Source organism: Dromiciops gliroides, chromosome 1 (assembly GCF_019393635.1).
Source record: "Dromiciops gliroides isolate mDroGli1 chromosome 1, mDroGli1.pri, whole genome shotgun sequence".
Lineage (NCBI taxonomy): Eukaryota > Metazoa > Chordata > Mammalia > Microbiotheria > Microbiotheriidae > Dromiciops > Dromiciops gliroides.
The window spans coordinates 65,035,893-65,059,243 of record NC_057861.1 but is presented as its reverse complement, the minus strand read 5'-3'; the positions used below and the strand labels follow the sequence as shown (position 1 = coordinate 65,059,243).

At 38.2% G+C, this 23,351-nt stretch overlaps 1 protein-coding gene across 1 annotated transcript in view; it reads right to left on the bottom strand.

The window, feature by feature from the left end:
- The window catches only part of CHAF1A (chromatin assembly factor 1 subunit A), a 57,803-nt gene that overhangs the window by 22,563 nt on the left and 11,889 nt on the right, over nucleotides 1-23,351 (bottom strand). The window contains exons 4-6 of the mRNA XM_043975551.1: nucleotides 5,075-5,131; nucleotides 726-955; nucleotides 267-327 (exon numbers count right to left, since the gene is read on the bottom strand). Coding sequence (XP_043831486.1) covers nucleotides 267-327; nucleotides 726-955; nucleotides 5,075-5,131 — 348 coding nt within the window. The remainder of the gene's footprint in view (nucleotides 1-266; nucleotides 328-725; nucleotides 956-5,074; nucleotides 5,132-23,351) is intronic.

Here is a 23,351-nt window from a genome sequence, read left to right as displayed (position 1 = left end):
GATTTGAGGATAAGAACTGAGAATCAACATTATTGGGTGACAAGTAATCTTTTACACACACATGCACACACTCTCCCAAGGGATGCCTCTCCGAATTTGTTCAATATTGTTTACACTGCCATCAAACAAGAGATCACCATGCTGGATAATGACACCACTGAGAATTGTGCTGAAAGAGTCTAACAAAGCATATACGAGGTACTTAAGCATACTTATTACTTGCTATCAACCCATGCAGCAAGTTGGTGATAAGAACAGTTATTTACCTTTTCCTCCTCTTTTAACCGTTTCTCCTCTTCCTTCTTTCTTTTCTCTTCAAGTTTAGCCCTATAAGAAAAAAGGGATTTTTAAAAAATAGACACACAGTTTGCTGAGGCAAGACTGTAATCCTGTAAAGAGTACTTTACAATCCTTTACAAGCAAGGTGGTCAGAATGGCCAAAGACATTTCCCAGGAAACCAAAGACAAGAGAGTTGGCTTGATGGAGGGGAACAGAGCCCAGTGGAGTATAAGACTTCTTTTCAGCCCTTTCACAAATGGAAATTCAATTTATAACCCAAAGGAAAGAAGAGGAAAGGCCTGTAAGCAAAACCAATCTATAGTTTTGTCTTCTTAATCTTAGGGTAATGGATATACCTAAATAGTGGCCATCACTGAATTTAAATATGAAGAATCTGGAAATCAGCTCCTGCCAATCTAATATCAGAGGGAAGACTACCACCTACTCGAGTGCTTCCTGTCTCTCCTTCCGTTTTTCCTCTTTGATTCTCAGTTTTTCTGCCTTCTCTTTTTCATCTTTCTCCCTCTTCTCTCGTCTTTCCTTCTCTTTCAGTTCTTTCTCTTCTTCTTTCTTCTTCTTGGCTTCCTCCTTGGCTCGCTTGGCCTCTTCTTTCAACTTCTCCTTTTCTTCTTTTTCTGCCTGTAACTTTAGCTGCTTGTCCAAACGTTCCTTATCCTGCAGCCAAATGACAATTCTACAGGTGAGTTTCAGACATCAGACAAAAAGATCTAAAGTCAAAATCTAAAGGACCAACATATTTTAATAGAGGCAAGGAAACATTATTGAGTATGTGAGAAAAGACTCTTCCACTGATATCCAGACACTCACAGACATCCCCGCCACTACCACCAATTATCCTTCTATTTTAAAAGCACATTTAAATAATATTGCATATGGTTCTGCTTCTCACTCTTTGAATTAAGATACATTAATAAAATGGGTCTCCTTAAAAAAGTTTGAACATTAACACTTTTCCTGGTCAGGCCATCATATTAAGGAAATACCAGGAAGTACTCTACCTTCTTTGATTTGGATTTAAAGAACAAAGATATATTCATGGACAAATAACTTCCCTTTTATGTGCCTCAACTTCTTCATCTATAAAATGGGCATAACAATCTTTGAACTACCAAACTCGCAGGAGTATTGTGTCAAAAGCACAAAAGGGCAGAAAGTTAAGAGTTATTATTACATTATTAGTACGGTTTATGAAAACCATGTCTCTCTTCCTGGGTACTTTCTAGTCTGGAGAGCAGTATTTACTGTACTTTCTTTAAAGTAGAGGGAAGAGGGGCAGCTAAGTGGCGCAGTGGATAAAGCACCAGCCCTGGATTCAGGAGGACCTGAGTTCAAATCCAGCCTCAGACACTTGACACTTACTAGCTGTGTGACCCTGGGCAAGTCACTTAACCCTCATTGCCCTGCCAAAAAAAAGACAGGATTAGTAAAGTAGAGAGAAGATAGGACCCTGCTGGAATACTTTTTTAATGCTTTAAAACATCAGAAATAAGTTATAAAAATATAGAAAAAGAAACTTAACTACCAACACCACCATCTTAAAAATGATTTCTTAGATTGTGAAAAATGTCAACAGTTAAATTAAGAAAAAAAGGAAAAAGAAAACTACCAAGTTTCTGAAAGTATAGTAAGTTGTATAATAAATAAGTACGGTGTTTATTTCTATATTTACTGGAAAGTGTACTGGATTTGGACTCAGAAAATCAAGATGTGCTCTACCACTTGCTAGTCATGCCACTGTGAATAAATAATTTTGCAATTTAGTTTCCTCATCTATAAAACAAGAAAAACAATTCTTTCTCTTACCTACTTAACTGTGGTTGTCTGAAAAACATTTACTTGGAAACTAAAGTTGTGTGGGTCTATAAGCTGACAGGGTCAAATTAAAGAGAAAGATGTCTTAGAAGAGATCATTTCATCCATTTTACAGATTAAAAAACTGAGGCCCAGAGAAGTTAGAGAGACTTGCCTAAGTTCACGTAAAGTAACATGGCTGTAATTCAAGCCCTGATCTTAACTCTAAATGCAATATGTTTTTAATATGCCACAACTCCTTTTAATCATCCGCTAGAAGTTGATGCCACAGAATGAAGACATTCTGTTTGTGTCATAGACTCCCCCCAGTGTGGTGGTCTATAGACTGGTAAAGTCTACAGATATCCTTCTCATAATGTTTTTAAATGCATAATATAAAAGACAAGATTATAAAGGAAAACAAGTATATTAGTTATCCATATATCCATATATATATATATATACACACACACACACACACACACACATATATTGGTGAGGCAATTGGGGTTAAGTGAATTGCCCAGGGTCACACAGCCAGTATTTGTTAAGTGTCTGAGGCCAGATTTGAACTCAGGTCCTCCTGAATCTAGGGCCGGCACTTTATCTACTGCGCCACCTAGCTGCCCTCATATATTTTTTTAAAAAAACAAATTCATGGATCCAGATTAAGGACCCCTGAAGAGGAAGCAAGTACTCAGCTAGAACCAAGCAGTCCTTTGTGAGAATACTCTACCTGAATCAGACTGGAGCATAGAGAACCTTTTGAAAAAAGTACTCATACCATTCCCTACACATCATGGCTTCTACCCAAAGCCCCACTTCCCTGTCAGAAATTCCAAACAATGGAACTCAAGAAGATTCTCCTCTGTTATGATGTGTGTGTGTATAATCCAAAAAAAGTCATGCACTATCTAGCTTCTGGGTCAAACATCTAGCCTGTATGGATTACTACCTGGGTGACCTGAGAGTATCTAAATGTTTCCCCGTATTATCCTATCACCTTAAGACTTGATCCAGTGAGCTTTAAGGCATGCTGAATGAAAGGGATTGCAAATTATTTTGGGACATGGCACTGTACAAAATTCTCACTGAACTAGTCCCTACCAAACAAAAGGTTTCAAAACTTTAAAATATCATACACTAGGGGCGGCTAGGTGGCGCAGTGGATAAAGCACCGGCTTTGGAGTCAGGAGTACCTGAGTTCAAATCCGGCCTCAGACACTTAACACTTACTAGCTGTGTGACCTTGGGCAAGTCACTTAACCCCAATTGCCTCACTAAAAAAAAAAAAATATATCATACACTAGTGGCTCGAAACATTAGAATTTAGTTGGGTATTTGACCATATTATACTTTTAGTTCTAAGTATTATATTTCAAACAAATATTTTAATCTTGCTATACACCTCTGTGCATTCTGACAGAGGTTCCACTAGCATTTGCAAAACTGACACCTCCCCATGGGTGCATCTGTGAAGTTACAGATAGATGCACCAAATATCCAGGCTTTTTGTCTTTGACACATATAGGGCTCTTGGCAAACATTATCTAATCTAGATTTAGCAGCAGACTGGTGAGAAAAGAATCTTTGTAGTTATCTAAGGAAACAAAAAAGTGTTAGAGGTAAAAGATGACTAGATTTTGTAGTCAGAGAACCTGGGTTCAAATTTTGGCTCTGCTGTTACCTGTGTGACCTTAGACAAGTTACAATTTCTTTAGGCCTCAGTTTTGTTATTTATTAATAAAAGAAAGTAATTGGTCCAGATTATTTCTAAGATTCCTTGAAAACACATTATCTTCTGGAGACTGCAGATTATTAACAATATACACAGAAGCGGTCTTATGTTTAATTTTTCCTTTCTTTTTTTGCGAGGCAATGAGGGTTAAGTAACTTGCATAGGGTCACAAAGCTAGTGTCAAGTGTCTGAGGTCGGATTTGAACTCAGATCCTCCTGAATCCAGGGCCAGTGCTTTATCCACTGTGCCACCTAGCTGACCTGTTTTTTTATTTTCTTGTATCGTTTCAGTACTAAATTCCCAAATCCCGAAAGATGTACTGAGCTCAAATCCGACCTCAGACCCTTGACACTTACTAGCTCTGTGATCCTGGGCAAGTCACTTAATCCCAATTGCCTCACCAAAAAAAAAAAACCAAACAAAAAAAACCCCAAAAACCATTCAGACAGGCATAGAAAACACATGAAATTAACAACAAAAGGCCACCTTTCATCAGTAGCAAATGCAACAGGACCTTATAACAATGGTGTCAAGGATCATGAATAACATCTGGCTTAGCTATAACCCTCCATGCAAATGAGAATGTAGAACAATCTATCATACTATGTAGTCAGGCAATTAACCTGTAGGATAATTGAATCAGGGCTCTTTATGATGTTTTACTATGATAATCATCTGTAAAAGGCTTTTTTTAGGGAAGTTATATACCTAATTTTATTTTTATTAGTTGGTAGATACAACAGTACAATGACATATTCTGTGGGGGAAAAGGGCTGTTATTTTTAGAAGGAATATAAAGCCACATGTTTGTTAAAAATAAAAACTTGGGGGGCAGCTAGATGGCGCAGTGGTTAAAGCGCTGGCCCTGGATTCAGGAGGACCTGAGTTCAAATCCAGCCTCAGACACTTGACACTTACTAGCTGTGTGACCCTGGGCAAGTCACTTAACCCCCATTGCCCCACCAAAAAAACAAAAAAACCAAAAAATTAAAAAAAATTAAAAAAAAAAATAAATTAAAACTTGGCAAAAAAGCAAGATTTAACAAAGCAAAAATGACAACTCACTAGCCACAAAAGCCCAGTAATTTATGCAGAGACAGGATTCAAGAAGTACAAACAAATTAGAAAACCAAAAAATAAGCAGGTAAAAACTGGGCCAATGGGAGTGCAAGGAAGAGCTTTGCTTACTATTTAATGCAAAAGCACAGCAGGTTAATTTTCTATTTCAGTGAAAATGTCTTACTCTTTGTAATTTCATCTTTCCCTTTTCTGCTGAACTTTTGATGAGTTTCCGAGGTACCTAAAACAAGAGACAATATCGTTAAAATGACAGGATTATGCCCTAATATACACAAAAATATTCATTAGAAGATTCTTTTAAATTTATTTTTTGTTTTACAAATATATCCTCCAGGGGTAAGTTACCCTTCCCAACAAAGAATAAAATAGAAAAATAGAAAAAGAATGAAAAAACAGTTGAGCAGAACTAACGAACACATCTATAGAGTCTAACAGTATATACAATATTCTACCTTCATAGTCACCCACCTCTGCACAAGAGAGGTATACCTTCTCACTTACTTCTGGGGCCAGGCTTGATCATTATAATTACCCCATATTCAGTTTCTTTCTGTTGTTTTCCTCAACCTCATTGGACATTATGACTCTCTCTCCCACACTCTGTGACCTTATTTCTGTTCTTCACACAGGACACTCCATGTCCTGTCTCCCTATCTTTGCACTGGCTATCCCCCAGGCCTGGAATGCACTACCTCCTCATCTTTACCTCAGAGTCCTTCTCTTTAAGATGAAGCTTGAGTACCACCTTCCCAATGCCCTTAAGCACTAGTGCCATCTCTCCAAAACTTGTGGCCTCTGACTACAAATTTAGTCCTTTTTCTATCACACCCTTCCCAACATACTTTCTATTCCTTTATAGTCTACAAAGTGTCTTCTCAACATTCTGCCATTTAAAGGCAGAATTGTTTCTTTTTGTATTTGTATTCCCAGAGCCTATAACAGTGTCTGGAATATAGAAAGAATTTGATAAATGTTGAATTGTTATTGTTGTAGTCATTGTGTACATTGTTTTCCTAGTTCTACTCACTTCATTCTGCATTAGTTCATAGAATACAGGTTTCTCTGTATTCATCATATGCATTGTTTCTTTAAAAATTTTATTTTTAATTTATAGAATAAGTCAAGCATTTCCATATCATAGCAATAAAAAAGATAATTGGACATAAAACCTCAAATCTACTAGTAGAGACAACTTGCTATTCCTTTCAAATATACAACAAAATTATCACTTAAATTTCTTTTTTTCCCTTCACTCTCTGCCACCAGCACCCTGCCCTAGAGATGGCTACCATTACACAAATAAGTAAAAATATGTAAAATTGTTCTATACAAATTTCCATTTATCAGTTCTTTTTCTGGATGCAGAGTATCTTTCTTCATATGTCCTTTATAGTTAATTTCAGTATTTATAGTAGTCAAAATAACTTATTTACTCAAAGTTGTTCTTAAAACAATATTGTTGTTACTATATACAATATTCTCTTCTTTCTGCTCATTTTGCTCTTCATTATTTCATGTAAGTCTTTCCATGTTTTTCTAAAGTCTTGGGAAGGTCATCATTTCTTATAGCACAGCAGTATTCCATCACAATATTATACCACAATTTGTTCAGCCATTCCCCAATTGATAAGCATCCCTGCAATTTCCAGTTCTTTGCCACCACAAAGAGAGCTGCTAAACATTTTAGAACAAAGGGTAGTTTAATGACAATTTGGGCATAATTCCAGATTGCTCTCCAAAATGGTTGGATCAGATCATAATTCCACCAACAATGAACTGGTGTCCCAATTTTTCCACATCCTCTCCAACATTTGTGACTTTCCCCTTCTATCATTTTAGCCAATCTGGTAGGTATAAAATGATATCACAAGACTGTTTTAATTTGCATTTCTCTAATCAATAATGATTTAGAAAAAAAATAATGATTTAGAGCATTTTTTCATATGAGTATAAACTATTTTGATTTCTTCATTGAAAAACTCCATGTTCAATACTATTGTGCTGTAAGAAACGATGAGCAGGAGGAGCTTAGAGAAACCTGGAGGGTCTTGCGAGAGCTGATGATGAGTGAGATGACCAGAACCAGAAGAACATTGTACACAGTATCATCGACATTGTGTGTTGATCTACTGTGATGGACTATATTTTTCTCACCAATGCAATGGTACAGAAGAGTTCCAGGGAACTCATGATAGAAGAGGATCTCCAAATCCAGGGGAAAAAAAAAAAGAACTGTGGAGTATAGATGCTGAATGAACCATACTATTTCTTTTGTCTTTGGTGCTGTTGTTTTTTCTATTTTGAGGTTTTTTGTCATTGCTCCAATTTTTCTCTTATAACATGACTAATGCAGAAATATGTTTAATGTTATTATGTATATATGTGTGTGTATATATATGTATATATGTATATATGTGTATATGTATATAACCTGTATCAGATTACCTGCTGTCTAGGGGAGGGGGGAGGGAGGAAGAAGAATCTGAAATTGGAAAGCTTGTATAAACAAGTTGAGAACTATCTTTACATGTAATAGGAAAAAAATAAAATACTTTATTACAAAAAAAAAAAGAAAAACTCCATGTTCATATCCTTTTGACCATTTATCAACTGGGGAATGACTCATATTCTTATAGATTTCACATAGTTTTTATGTATTTTAGATATGAGACCTTTATCTGATACTGTCTATATAAGTTTTTTCCCAATTTTTTTTATTGCTTTATGTTATAATTTCCTTGTAAAATCTCTCTTTATATCTAGGTCATGTATCCATTTTGATCTTAAAAGTAGATCAATGGAATAGAGTAGACATACAATTTACAGCAGCAAATAAACATAATAAACTTGCATTTGACAAATGTAAAGACTTAAGATTTGGGGATAATGGGGCAGCTAGGTGGCGCAGTGGATAGAGCACCTGCCCTGGAGTCAGGAGTATCTGAGTTCAAATCTGGCCTCAGACACTTAACACTTACTAACTAACTGTGTGACCCTGGGCAAGTCACTTAACCCCAATTGCCTCACTAAAAAAAAAGATTTGGGGATGAGAATTCATTATTTGGTAAAAATTGTTGGGAAACTATCCATACCAAATGTGAAGCTATACTATAAAGATGCAGTCATCAAAACTATTTGGTACTGGCTAAGAAATACAATGGTGGATCAATGGAATAGGTTAGGCACAGGAGACACTGTAGTAAATGACAACAGTAATCTACTGTTTGATAAATCCAAGATTCTAACTTCTGGGATAGGAACTCAGTATTTGACAGAAACTGCTGGGGAAAATGGAAGAAAGTATGACAGAAACTAGGCACAGACCAACATCTTACACCGTATACTAAAATAAAGTCAAAATGGGTACAAGATTTAAACATAAAGGGTGATACCAAAGACAAATTAGGAGAGGAAGGAGTAGTTTACCTCTCAGATCCATGGAGAGGAAAATAATTTTTGTCCAAACAAGAGATAGAGAATATTATGAAATGTAAGATGGATGACTTTGATTACATTAAATTAAAAAGTTAAAAAAAATTTTTTTAATTAAAAAAATTAGTTTTTGTACAAACAGAAGCAATGCTGCCAAAATTAGAAGGGTGGCAAAAAGCTGGGAAATAATTTTTTACAACCAGTATTTCTGATAAAGGCCTCATTTCTAAAATATATAGGAAACTAAATCAAATTTATATCTTATAATGTACTTATAATGTAAGTCATTCCCTAATTGAGAAATGGTCAAAGGATATGAACAGGCAGTTTTCTGATGAAGAAATCAAAGCTATCTATTGCCATATAAAAAAATGCTCTAAATCACTACTGATTAGAGAAATGCAAATTAAAATAACTCTGAGGGACCACCTGACACCTATCAGATTGGCTAATATGACAAAAAAGGAAAATAGTAAATGTTGGAGAAGCTGTGGAAAAATAGAAACACTAATGCATTGTTGGTAGAGCTGTGAACTGATCCAACTTTTCTGGAGAGCAATTTGGAACTATGCCCAAAGGGCTATGGGACTGTTCATACCCTTTGACCCAGTGGTACCACTGCTATGTCTATATCCCAAAGAGATCATAGGACCCACATGTATAAAAATATTTATAGCAGCTCTCTTTGTGGTGGCAAAGAATTGGAAATTGAGGGAATGCCCATCAATTGGGGAATGATTAAACAAGTTGTGGTATATGAATGTAATGGAATACTATTGTGCTGTAAGAAACAATGAGCAGGGACAGCTAGGTGGCACAGTGGCTAAAGCACTGGCCCTGGATTTAGGAAGACTTGAGTTCAAATCCAGCCTCAGACACTTGACACTAACTAGCTGTGTGACCCTGGGCAAGTCACTTAACCCTCACTGCCCTAGAGGAGTTCAGAGAAACCTGGAAGGACTTACATGAACTGATGCTGACTGAGATAAGCAGAACCAGGAAAACATTGTACACAGTAAAAGCAACATTGTATGATGAACAATGGTGATAGACTTGGCTCTTCTCAGCAGTGCAATGATCCAAAACAATTTCAAAGAACTCATGATAGAAAATGTTCTCAACATCCAGATGCAGACTTGCCCAGGGTCACACAACTAGTGCCAAGTGTCTGAGGCTGGATTTGAACTCAGGTACTCCTGAATACAGGGCCAGTGCTTTATCCACTGCGCCACCTAGCTGCCCCCAATTCTTCTTTCACAACATGACTAATGCAGAAATATGTTTAATGTGATTGTACACATATAACCTATATCAAATTGCTTTCCATCTTGGAGAGGAGAGAGGGAAGGGAGGGTGGGAGAAAAATTTGGAACTAAAAACTAAAAATGAAAACAAATGTTGAAAACTATCCTTAGAGGTAACTGCAAAATAATAAAATATTTTTATTAAAAAAAAATTGTTAGGAAAACTGGAGAGCAGTATGGGAGAAACTCGGCACTATCTTACACCACTTACCAAGATGTGCATTATTTCTTTTTTGGGGGAGAGGCAATGAGGGTTAAGTGACTTGCCCAGGGTCACACAACTAGTAAGTGTCAAATGTCTGAGGCCGGATTTGAACTCAGGTCCTCCTGAATCCAGGGCCAGTGCTCTAATCCACTGCGCCACCTAGCTGCCCCCCAGCTTTATTCTTAATAGCAAAAAATTAACCCTCTGTCCAATGACTGTGGTATGGCTGAATAAACAAATACATTAGAGAATGGTTGTACCATGAGCAACACTAAGAAAGACATTGATAAATTATAGAGTATCCAGAGGAAAGCCTCTAGGATGATGAAGTGTCTTGAGTCCATGTCATATGAAGGCTGTCTGAAGAAAGTGGGAAGGTCTAGCCTGGAGAAGAGAAACTAAAGAGGGACAGGATAGCTATCCTCAGTATTTGAAGGGCTGTCTGTCATGCACTTGTACTGTTTGGCCCCAGAAAGCAGATTCAGGAGCAAGTGGTAGAAGTTGAAAAGAGGAAAATTTAAACTCACTGTCAGGAAATTTCATAAAAATTAGAATTGTCACAAAATAGAATGGACTGCCTAGAAAGGTAGTGGATTCCCCCTCCTCAGAGGTCTTCAAGCAAAGGCTGGATGATCACTTGACGGTTATGTTATAGTAGGTATTTCTTTCATGTATCGGTTGGACTAGGGATTTCTTTCATGTATAGGTTGGACCAGATGGACACTAAGTTCCCTTCTAACTTTTAATTCAGTAATTCTATACAACTCAATAGGGAAATAAGTAGAGGCAAAGAGAATGGGATTTAAGGGGGGAAGAAAAAGTCAGAGAGGGAATAGTCACAAAAAATTGAGGAAGGGATCCTATCTTTTAATGAAATGAATATGATCCTGATACCTAAACCAAGGAAAGATAAATCAGAGAAAGAAAAATTCATGCAAGCCTTATTAATGAAAATCAATGCAAAAATGTTGAATGAAATATTAGTAAAAAGGCTACAATAACATATTAAAAGTATAATACAATATCACTAGTTTAGATTTAGGTCAAAAATTCAGGATTGGTCCAATGTTAGGAAAACTTAAAATGTAACATGACATATTAATAACAAAAACAATGTTTTAAAAAAACATGCTATGTATAATATATATGTATAGAATTTGGGACTCAAAAAATTTTTAAAATAATGTTAAAAATTGCTTTTCACATGTAATTGGAAAAAATACAATATTTAAGAAAAAACATTGCTGCTATTAGCAATAGTTATGTTATTGAAGAGAAGTAAGAGAGTAGGGATAATAGAGGGGCCAATCTACTGATAAAGTTGGGAAGGAATGGGATCAATGGTAAATATAGAAGGGTTTTATCTTGGCAAGGAGAAAAGCTATCTCTTCATATGAGACAGGGAGGAAGGAAGAAATAAGTAGGGGAATCTATCTCAATGGTGTGAAATGAGGAGGAGGGGAGAAGGGGGGAACTCTGTAGTAAATAGCCTACATTTTTTAGTGAAGAGATGAACTCTCAACGAAAAGGTTGGAAGGTGATGCCATGGGAAACTTGAGAAGGAATAAAAAGGTCTGGAATAGCTGCAATAGTGGGTGGGATAGGAAATTGATGAAGGAAGTAGAAAAAAATTACCTTGTTGCAATGGGGGCCCAGTTGAGAGCACATAGCATAATTTTGCAGTTGACCCAACCCTGTTCTTCATCCTTACTGTGACATCTAATCCCTCCATCCTTCAGTTTTCTTCTAGGGCATCAACCTTGTACTGTCTACACTCTCCTCTATATTGATCTGTTGGCTAACCAGAGGAAAGAGAGGGAATAAGCATTTATATGGTATGCACTACGTGCCAGATACTCTACTAAGAGTTTACAAATATTATCTCATTATCACCAGTTCAACTCTATCCTATCTTATACATGAGCTTTTTGCTCCCTTGAGGTATACCTTGTCAAACCCAACCTTGCATTATTCCCACCCTTCTCTGCCTTTACTCCCATTCATATTCTGCCAAACAGAACTAGAGAAAAATTACAAAACCAGGATCTCTGGGTCAACTGCAGAAGGAAAGATGGACTGATAAAAGATTAAGATTGGTAATAATTTTGCTTCTTTGACCATGCCTATTCCCTCAGTTTCTTCTTTTTGTCTTATGGCTATTACTAGCATTCCTAGAACTATCTAGAACTGTATCAAATAATAGTTGTGATATGGGACATCCTTGCTTTTACCTAGAACTTATTAACCATGTCCAAAAAAAAGTCTCAATCTGAACTAGCCCATCACCTCTGTCAGAAGGTAGGTAGCATATTTCATCATGAGTCCTCTGGAATAGAGGCTAATCATTGAATGACCAGCATTCTTATGTCTTTCAAAGTTGTTTGTCTTTACAATGCTGTTATTATATAAACTTTTCTCTTGGTTCTGCTCACTTTAGTCTGCATCAGTTTAAAGTCTTCCCAAGTTTCCCTGAAATTGTCTCCATCATTTCTTTTTTTTTTTTTTTTTAAAGTGAGGCCATTGGGGTTAAGCGACTTGCCCAGGGTCACACAGCTAGTAAGTGTTATGTGTCTGAGGCCGGATTTGAACTCAGGTACTCCTGACTCCAGGGCTGGTGCTCTATCCACTGCGCCACCTAGCTGTCCCTCCATCATTTCTTATAACATAACAGTATTATACTACAATCATAGACCATAACTTGTTCAGCCATTCTCCTATTCACAGATACTCCCTAGTTTTCAGTAACTTGCCACCACAAAGAGCTGCTACAAATATTGTCATATATAGAAGTTCTTTCTCTCTCTCTTTTTTTAACTCTTTTTTTTGGGGGGTTTGTTTTTTTTTTTGTGTGAGGCAATTGGGGTTAAGTGACTTGCCCAGGGTCACACAGCTAGTAAGTGTTAAGTGTCTGAGGCCGGATTTGAACTCAGGTACTCCTGACTCCAGGGCTGGTGCTCTATCCACTGCGCCACCTAGCTGCCCCTATTTTTTTTAACTCTTCATGGGTATAGATCTAATAATCATATTGCTGGGTGAAAGGGTACGCAGTTTAATTTGGGGGACTTAGTTCCAAACTGCTTTCCAGAATAGCTGGACCAATTTTCAGCTCTACCAACCCAAATAATGTTGTTTTACTACAGCCCCTCCAATATTTGGTATTTTAATTTTTTGGTCAACTTTGCCAATCTGATGGGTGTGAGGTAGGACCTCGCACTTGTTTTCATTTGCTGTCTTTAATTATTAGTGACTTAGAGAATTTTTTCATATAGTTGTTGATAGCTTGGATTTCTTCCTCTGAAAACTGCCTTTTCATATTCTTTGATCATTTATCTTAATATCAATCATTTCTCTAACTATAATTCCATTAAAAAACAAAAACAAAACAATTTTCACTTGGTCCACTTATTCCTACTAGCTATCCTTCCCTTCATAGCTAAATTTCTTGAGAAAAGTCACCTATAACTGATGCCTTCATGTCCTCTCATCTCTCTCAATTCTAAAATCTCTGTAATTCAACTTCCAACCACAGCTTTCAACTGAAACTGCTCACTCCAAAGTTGCCAATGACCTATCTCTTAAGTGCCAAATCTCACAGCCTTTTCTCAAGCCTTATGCTTCTTAAGGTCTGTAACCTTTAACACTGTTGTTTCCATCTCCTCCTAGATACTTTCTCCTCTCTAGGTTTTTGTAAGTTCTGTCCTGGTTGTCCTCCTTCCTAACCACTCCTCAGTCTCCTTTGCCGGATCTGTTTCCAGGTCACACCCACTAACAGAACTAAAGTATCTATACTGAGCCCTCTCCTCATCTCTATATTATTTCCTTTGATGATCTTGTCAGTTCCCACAGATTAAATTATCATCTTTAGGCTGATGATTCTCACATCTGTTTATCGAGCCCCAAACTCTAACCCTAACCCTTTCAATTACCCACTATCTCTTGGACATCTTGAAATGAATATCCAGTAGGCATTTCTAACCCATGCATCCAAAACAGAATTCATTATCTTCCCCTTTCCCAATCTTCCTTATTACTGTCAAGAGTACCACCAACCTATCAATAAACCAGACCTGAAACTTCACCACCATCCTTACCTCCTCACTCTCATTTACTCCACATATCCAATCTGTTAACAACCTTCACAACAACTCTCCCTTCTTTCCACTTACACAAACACCACCTTAGTTCAGACTTCCATCACTTCCTGCTTTGACTATTCCAATAGCTTTCTGGTTGGTCTCCCTGTCTCAAGTCTTTCCTAGTTCCAATCCATCTAACCAATCAACTGCTAAGGTGATTTTCCTCAAGTTGGGGTTTGACCATGTCGGTCCCCTCCCCTAAACTCCAATGGCTCCCCCTGACCTCCAGGATCAAAGATAAACACCTCTGTTTGATATTAAAAACTATCATCAGGCCCCTTCCTGACTTTCCAATCTTCTTTCACTTTACTCCCATCCATATATTCTAGGATCCAACTATATCAGCCTTCTTATTGCTTATATACATGTACTCTACTTTTCTGAGAGAGGCGGGATTTAATGGAAAGAACATATGACTTGGTATCCAGAGAGACTTGGGTTTGAACCTCAGTTGTGACGCTTTCTAGTCAATTGACCCTAGGCACATCACATTTTCTTTGAGTATGTTTCCTTATCCCTAAAATGGCAGTAGTAATATTTTTATCACCTACCTCAGTCTTCTTGTGGAAAACATTTTATTAAGTTTAAATTACTATGAAAATGTGAACTGTTATTATTACTAATATCATTTCTGACGCTAAAGAGGCTACTTTGCTGGGAAACTTCTTTATGCTACTTCCTTTTGGGCACAAACTCCAGTGCTCCTGAAACAAAAGAGACCCAGGTTGGGGGACAATAACTTCCAATCATTACTGTTTGGACATTAATGAACTCACTATAGTTTATTTCAAATAAATAGTGCCTGCTATCAATGTGTAATTTATTAAACCAAAGCACCAGTACTGCAAGTGACCCAAAAGATTGTATGGGGCTAAAATTTTAGCTAAATTATCTAAAATATAATGAGTGGTCACCAATAAATTATAAGCTTTAGCAAGAGTATTTAAATGTTTAAGTATTTATTAAAGAGCATTAGTATCAGAGAGAAAGGTAAAAATCTAACTATTTCTAAGAGATCCTATCATCTGACCCACCATGGTGAGGTCAGGAACCAAAAAGAGACAGAGCTCCCTGTGCAGGCTCTCCTTTCTCCTTCCTGTCCCCTCCCAGAAATGGGAGGCTCTTCAAGCTGGCTGGTTGACTGGGATGGAGGTTCAAAGTTTGTTAGCTTCTGAGAACCATGCTTTCTTAAGTACTTTCAAGTACCAGCCAGATGTGCTTAGAATCTAGTCAACTAGTAATACAGTCAAATCAGCCAGTAATCCACTCAGGTGGGCTCCTGAGTATCTGCCAAATCTCATCTATCACATTCCATTATCTTTTTTTCTTTTTTAAGTGAGGCAATAGGGATTAAGTGACTTGTCTAGGGTCACACAGCTAGTAAGTGTTAAGTGTCTGAGGCCAAATTTGAACTCAGGTCCTCCTGACTCCAGGGCCGGTACTCTATCCACTGCGCCACCTAGCTGCCCCACATTCCATTATCTTGACAGATAATGGCAAGAACAATGGAAAGAAGTATACTAGGTATAAGTACTCTGAAGCCTATCACCAATAATGAATTATCCAAAAGATAAAGCACAAGGGGCAGCTAAGTGGCGCAGTGGAAAGAGCTGCTTTCCTCCTGGATTCAGGAGGACCTGAGGTCAAATCCGGCCTCAGACACTTGACACTGACTAGCTGTGTGACCCTGGGCAAGTCACTTAATTGTCACTGCCCTGCCCCACCCCCACCCCCCACAAAAAAAGTTACATCTATTTGGGTAGCTAGGTGGCACAGTGGATAAAGCACCAGCCCTGGATTCAGGAAGACCCGAGTTCAAATATGACCTCAGACACTTGACACTTACTAGCTGTGTGACCCTGGGCAAGTCACTTAACTCTCATTGCCCCGCAAAACAAAATAAAACAAAAGATATAGCACAAAAGATATCACCCTGGATGTGTATACCAAGAAAAGGAATCAGACTGGTTATTTATCAAGACCCAGAGATCAATCAACAAGTATTTATTAAGCCATGAGCACGTGCCAGGCCTTGTGCTAAATGCTAGAGATAGGGTAAAAAAGGGCAAGGATAAGAGATGGACAGCCCAGATGCTACACTGGTACTCACATTTTCTTTTAAAATAAATTTTTACTGATGTCTTATTATTTTGCTTTTTAAAATTAGTCATTTCCTGATATAATCTCCTCACTAAAGAACACTACCTCCTAACAAAGAAAAACAGCAAAATCAATGTAGTACATGTAGTCGGCTAACTCTTTTCTTTTGGGGGGGCGGGGCAATGGGGGTTAAGTGACTTGCCCAGGGTCACACAGCCAGTAAGTGTCAAGTGTCTGAGGCCGGATTTGAACTCAGGTACTCCTGAATCCAGGGCCCGCGCCCTATCCACGGCGCCACCTAGCCGTCCCCCAGCTAACTCTTTTTAAAGAGGGAAGTACCTCACCATCTGACTTTGGTACCAAAACTAGTACACATTAAAGACTTAGGAGAAAGCCTCTAACACTATAGATGGACCCTCTATGAAGGAATTAAGACAAGACATAGATAAAAGAATCACAGGATGAAAAAACATGTCTGCATTACAATCTATATGCATACCCAAAATGACGAATGAAAAAGCAATCATTAAAAATATTTACTATGTGGTAAGCACTAAGAATACAAACCAGTAAGACTTTCTATTCTCAACTACATTCCAAAAGAGAAGACAACACATAAAGGCAAATCAGAAGGGAAAAGGAGGTTTAATGCAAGCAGAAACATAGTTTGGAAATGGAGACCTGGTTCCTAGCAAGATAAGGCAAAAAGCTCACCTATCAGAGCCCAAGGTCCCAGGTGTCATGACCAGGATCTGGTAGCAGAGAAACAAGTATAGCCACAGTGCACAGACTCATTGAAGTTCGTGACACTGAATAATTTAGGAAGATACTTTAAACAAAACTGCAAAAAAAGTCTTTTAAAAGAAAATTTATTCTATTTTAGACAAGGTATCAAGGGCACCACAGTCTCAAACTGAATAGCACCATAAATTTGGGAAATGCTGGGGATGATCTTTTCAGGGGTTCTTCCTTAATCCCCCACTCAAGTCATGCACCCCTTCCGCAATCTGGTAAAACCTATGAATATCCTTCTCAGAATATTTTTAAATTAGTAAAATAAAATACAAAAGCAATTATAAAAGAAATCAATTAGGGGGCGGCTAGGCGGCGCAGTGGATAAAGCACTGGCCCTGGATTCAGGAGTACCTGAGTTCAAATCCGGCCTCATACACTTGACATTTACTAGCTGTGTGACCCTGGGCAAGTCACTTAACCCCCATTGCCCCGCAAAAAGAAAAAAAGAAAAAAGAAAAAAGAAAAAAAAAGAAATCAATTAAAATGAAATATAGTTATCAAAATCAAAATATTTTAAAGTAGTACACAAAAATTAGGGTTAAGCCCCTCTATTTTAAGGGCTTTTCTATACTGTTAAGGGTTAAAATTCTAGCTAGTCTGTCTAAAATATATAATGAGTGGTCGCCAATAAATTATAAACTTTAGCAAGAGTTAGACTTTTAAGCATTTATTAAGGAGAATAAGAATTTGGTAAAGAGAGAGAGAAAGGCCTAGATTCCTATCTATTAAAGGGAGAGCACATTTCTAGCTCCCTTCTCCGCCAGAGTCCAGAGGAAAAAGCCCCGAGACTGAGCGCCAGTCTCTTCCTTCCTCCTCCCACTAGCCTGCGTCACTTCCTGACTCCTGGTCTTGCCCTCAAAGACCTTCGCTTCATGGGCAGAACTCTTCTACAGTAAGTCTCCATCAGGTAGCGTCATTCCAATCGTTACAATACCTAACACTTCCATAATAGGTATGAAGTAGTGAAAAATCATTTGGCCACAGAACAATGAGTAAATCTATATAATGATTCGAGGCTCCAACAAATGCAATAGTATTTAGGATAAAGTAGGGTCAGGAAAATTCTGAAGCAAAATAAGGGATATTAAACCTATTTTCATACCAAAAGATGGATACATATATTATTTTAGACAACTTCATACTTAACATTTTAGACAAAAAAATTCAGTCCTCTTATTTTACAGTAAAGAAAGCTGGGGTCCCAGAGAGAAAGACTACATTATGTGCAATGTACCATGCCAGGCAATAGATACAAAAAAATAAATTAAAATGGTCCTGGCCTCCTTGGATTTTACAATCTAGCAAATAGAACTGATCCCATATCCAGTGAACTTCCTATAATACATTACTATGACTCAAATTAATGACATGATAAATATGATTACTGAGTAGCTAGGATAGCATGCCAGGCCTGAGGTCAGGAATACTCATCTTTATGAGTTCAAATCTGGCCTCAGATACTTACTAGCTGTGTGACCCTGGGCAATTCGGTTAATCCTGTTTGCCTCAGTTTCCTAATCTGTAAAATAGGGTAGAGAAGGAAATGGCAAACCACTCTAGAATGTGAGAATTGGTTTGGCACTTCCCTACTGTAGAGATACTGTAGGGAAGCTCCACCATGAGGAGAAAGCATGTGATTTAGAAACCATGTGACTTTTGTGTCAGGAAGTTACATCTATAGAACTACCTGTGGGACTTGTCAATCAGAGCTACCAGCCAATTAGCTTGGAGCTGTGTGTATGTGGACAGCCCTTTTTCCTGTTGGAGAGGCTTCTAGGACAAAGAAGGGGTGAGGCTCTCTCTCTTTCACCAGGACCTCCTGAGGAGTGGAGCTGAGATGCTGGCTCCCTTAGATAGATAGATGAAGGCATCTTGGCCTCTTTCTCCTCACCAAATTCTTATGGTCTTTAATAAATGCTTAAATTCTAGCTAGACTGTCTAAAAATCTAATGAGTGGTGGCCAATAATATGCTCTTGCTAAAGCTTCTAATTTATTGGTGACCACTCATTAGATTTTTAGACAGTCTAGCTAGAATTTTAGCCACCTCACAGATAGAAACTTTACAAGGATCTTTACCAGGAAAACCTCAAATGGGATCACAAAGAGACAGACATGACTAAAATGACCCAACAATAATAATGAATATGATTACTATTAGGTGAGATTTCAAATAAAAGAAATTGCAGAGCTAGACTGAGAAAACACTGAATTTGGAATCAGAAGCTCCAGATTCAAATCCGAACTCATTCACTCACTCACTACTGAAGTAACACAAACTAGCCTTTAGTTTCCTTACAGGTAAAATCAAAGAATTAGACTAAATGGCCTCTTACCTCCTATGCAACTCCAAATATGTAAACCTTCAATCTGAGACAAAAGACCATATCTGGACTCTTCTCAGAGCCCATGGGGCAGTGAGTCTGGTTTCAGACCCTACAGCTTTGTCGCCCAAACATCCCAGTAGGGGGCAGCCGGGCACACTAGGCTCTGAGGAGCCGAGGCTCCTGGACCTGAGGCCCAAGCAGGGCCTGGGTTTTGTGGGAATCAGGCTGGGCTGGGAGGTCACCTTGAGGCACCCAAGTTGATCCCCAGGTAACTCGGAGTTCAAGCCCTGACCTGGGTTTTAGGGGGGGTTTTTGGACAAGTTATATTTACACAAGCACCAGTTTAGTAAGGAATGGGGACATTCTTGCCCAGAATAAGGTTGGGGCCTAGTGTTACAATCTGATTGGCCAACTGCTACAATCTGATTGGTCAAACCCTGACTTAGGTTTTCTTTCTTGAAAAGTTATGTAAATAACTTTTGCAATGTAAAGCATTGTTCTAAGGAGGAGGGGACACTCTTGCCCAGAATAGGTTATGGTCTAGTATCATAGTTTGTAAAATCGGCTTGGTTGGTTGGTACCACCTGACTAGTTTCTAGTATTGTGATTGGTCTGCTTGGTACAATCTGATTGGTTGTTACCATTATGCTGTATGTAGAAAGGGAAATAGTGCGCAAATAAGGAATTATAAAATAGTATAATGTGACTGGTTGAAAGGTTCCCCTTGGTGGTATAAATAGAGGTGCAGGACCTTACTTCAATGCACTCTCTGGCACATTCAGAAGAGTGCCCATCTTCAGGAAGATGAATAAAGACACCTTCACTCACTGACTGCTGCCTGCTTGGATTCTTTGAGCAGTGAGCTACTAGCAACACTTACTCTGTTAACACTCCAGCCTGTGGGCATAACACCCTGTGGGCAGGCCAACAATCGTCCAGAGCAGGAACTTTTACCTTTTTTGTGTGAGGATAGCTATCCTATCCCTCTTTAGTTTCTCTTCTCCAGGCTAGACCTTCCCACTTTCTTCAGACAGCCTTCATATGACATGGACTCAAGACACTTCATCATCCTAGAGGCTTTCCTCTGGATACTCTATAATTTATCAACGTCTTTCTTAGTGTTGCTCATGGTACAACCATTCTCTGATGCATTTGTTTATTCAGCCATACCACAGTCATTGGACAGAGGGTTATTTTTTGCTATTAAGAATAAAGCAGGGGGGGGGGGCGCTAGATGGTGCAGTGGTTAAAGCACCAGCCCTGGATTCAGGAGTACCTGAGTTCAAATCTGACCTCAGACACTTGACACACTTACTAGCTGTGTGACCCTGGGCAAGTCACTTAACCCCAATTGCCCCATAAAAAAATAATAATTAAAAAAAGATATCATCCCTTCATATTCAACTCACACCTGTGCCCTCTGTCTAAATATACTCCACCCACCTGTGGGGCAAGTTGTAAAGGACTTTAAAAACTAAAGAAAGATTCCCCATTTGAGAAATGGTCAAAGGATAGGAACAGGTAGTTTTCAGATGAAGAAATCAAAGCTATCTATTGCCATATGAAAAAAATGCTCTAAATCACTATTGATTAGAGAAATGCACATTTAAAACAACTCTGAGGTACCACCTCACCTATCAGATTGGCTAATATGACAAAAAAGGAAAATAATAAATGTTAGAGAAGCTGTGGGAAAATTGGAATACTAATGCATTGTTGGTGGAGCTGGCCCAACCATTCTGGAGAGCAATTTAAAACTATGCCCAAAGAGCTATAAAACTGTGCATACCCTTTGACCCAGCAATACCACTATTAGGTCTATATCCCAAAGAGATCATAAAAAAGGGAAAAGGACCTACATGTACAAAAATATTTATAGCTGCTCTTTTTGTGGTAGCAAAGAATTGGAAATTGAGGAGATGCCCTTTAATTGGGGAATGCCTAACCAAGTTGTGGTATATGAATATAATGGAATATTATTGTGCTATAAGAAATGATAAGCAGGCAGATTCAGAAAAACCTGGAAAGACTTACATGAATTGATGCTAAATGACATGAGCAGAACACAGTATCAATATGATAGATTTAACTCTTCTCAGTAATACAATGATCCAAGATAATTCCAAAGGACTCATGATGGAAAATGCTCTCCACATTCAGAAAAAAGAACTATGGAATCTAGATGCAGACTGAACCATACTGTTTCTACTTTTTTTTTGTTTTTTGAGGTTTTTCTCTTTTGTTCTGATTCTTCTTTCACAACATGATTAATGCCGAAATATGTTTAATGTGAATGTACATATATAAACCTATATCAGATCGCTTGTTGTCTTGGGGAGGGGAAAGGGAAAGGAGGGGGGTAGAAAAATTTAAAACTAGAAATCTTATAAAAACAAATGTTGAAAACTATCTCTACATCTAACTGGAAAATAATAAAATATTTTTATGATTAAAAAAAACTGGGGCGGCTAGGTGGCGCAGTGGATAAAGCACCAGCCCTGGATTCAGGAGTACCTGAGTTCAAATCCAGCCTCAGACACTTGACACTTACTAGCTGTGTGACCCTGGGCAAGTCACTTAACCCCCATTGCCCCGCAAAAAAAAAAAAAAAAACTAAGGAAAGGAGTTTATATATTTATCCTATAAGCAAGAGGGAGTCACTGAAGTTTACTGAGTAGGGGAATTACACAGTCAGAGCTACCCTTAAGGAAAATCACTTTGACAGCTATGTGGATGATAGGTTTGAGTAAAGGACGGATTGAGAGAGATCAATTAGGAGTCCATCGCAGCAGTTTAGGTGAGATATGATGATAGTCTTAACTAAAGTTGTGGTTATGTGAGAAGGAGGCAGTTTCAAGAATCGTTGCAGAGGAAGTAAAGGCAAAAAGATTGACAAGATTGGATATGTCAGGTGAAGAAGAATAAGGCATCAAGCATAACAACAAGGTTATGAACCTGGGAGACTGGAAGAATGACAGTACCCTCAAGAGAATAGGAAAGTCTGGTAGAAGGGTGGGTTTTGGGGGAAAAGATGAATTCTGTTCTAGACATGTTGAATTGGGAATGAAGGGAGGTAAAAGGGGGTGGGTAGGGTGATGTCCACTAGGCAGTTAGTAATATGGAACTAGAGCTTGGAAGAGAGATGAGAGCTGGATAAATAGATATGCAAGTCATCTGCAAAGAAATTATAATTAAGATGGTGTTCGACATTTTTCAAATACCACAAAGAGGTCCAGAAGGATGAGGATTGAGAAAACACTATCAGGTGTGTCAATTAAAAGATCATGTAATAAGAGAACAGTTTCAGTTTGGTGATGAGGTCAGAAGCCAGTTGACAAAAGCTAATAATACTAATACCCATAAAGCTTATTTCAGGGGGTTAGTGAGAGGATCAAAACAGACATGCTACATCAAGGGCTTTGCAAGCCTGTGGTAAAGTTCAATGATTTGTTGTGTTAAGACAAGACTCTATAGAGATCCATAGTTATACTATAGAGACTCTCAGTTAATATATTTTACTCCTAAGAGAACCAGTCTACTTTTATTTCACACAGAATTCTAAAAAGTCTCTTTGTTTTTATTTTACATACAATTCTAACAAATTTAGATGGCTACTTTCAAAGTCCAGAGCAGATTAGAACAAATAGGGGTGAAAGAGAGATACTACACAAAACTAGCTAAAAACAAAGCAAGAAAACCTGCAAAAAGCAGATATAAGAACAATAGAAGAGGGGCAGCTAGGTGGCACAGTGGATAAAGCACCGGCCCTGGAGTCAGGAGTACCTGAGTTCAAATCCGGCCTCAGACACTTAATTAACACTTACTAGCTGTGTGACCCTGGGCAAGTCACTTAACCCCAATTGCCTAACAAAAAAAAAAAAAAAAAGAACAATAGAAGTGGAGGGAAAACAGACTAAGGTCAGCTGTTTGGGAGAGGAACAAATTCTCTTGCTCCAAAGTGAGGAAGGAATGATGCCAGAGAACCAGAATTGGTCAGCCTTGGGCAGAGAATGGTGCCAGTGATTTTGGGATATGGGAAAACTAATATAAGGGCCCCAAATGGGGTCAGAGTAGTTCCCTCTTTCCTCTACCTTTGGAGGTAATTATGGACAGGAACTGATACCGAATGAGTCCCACTGAGAC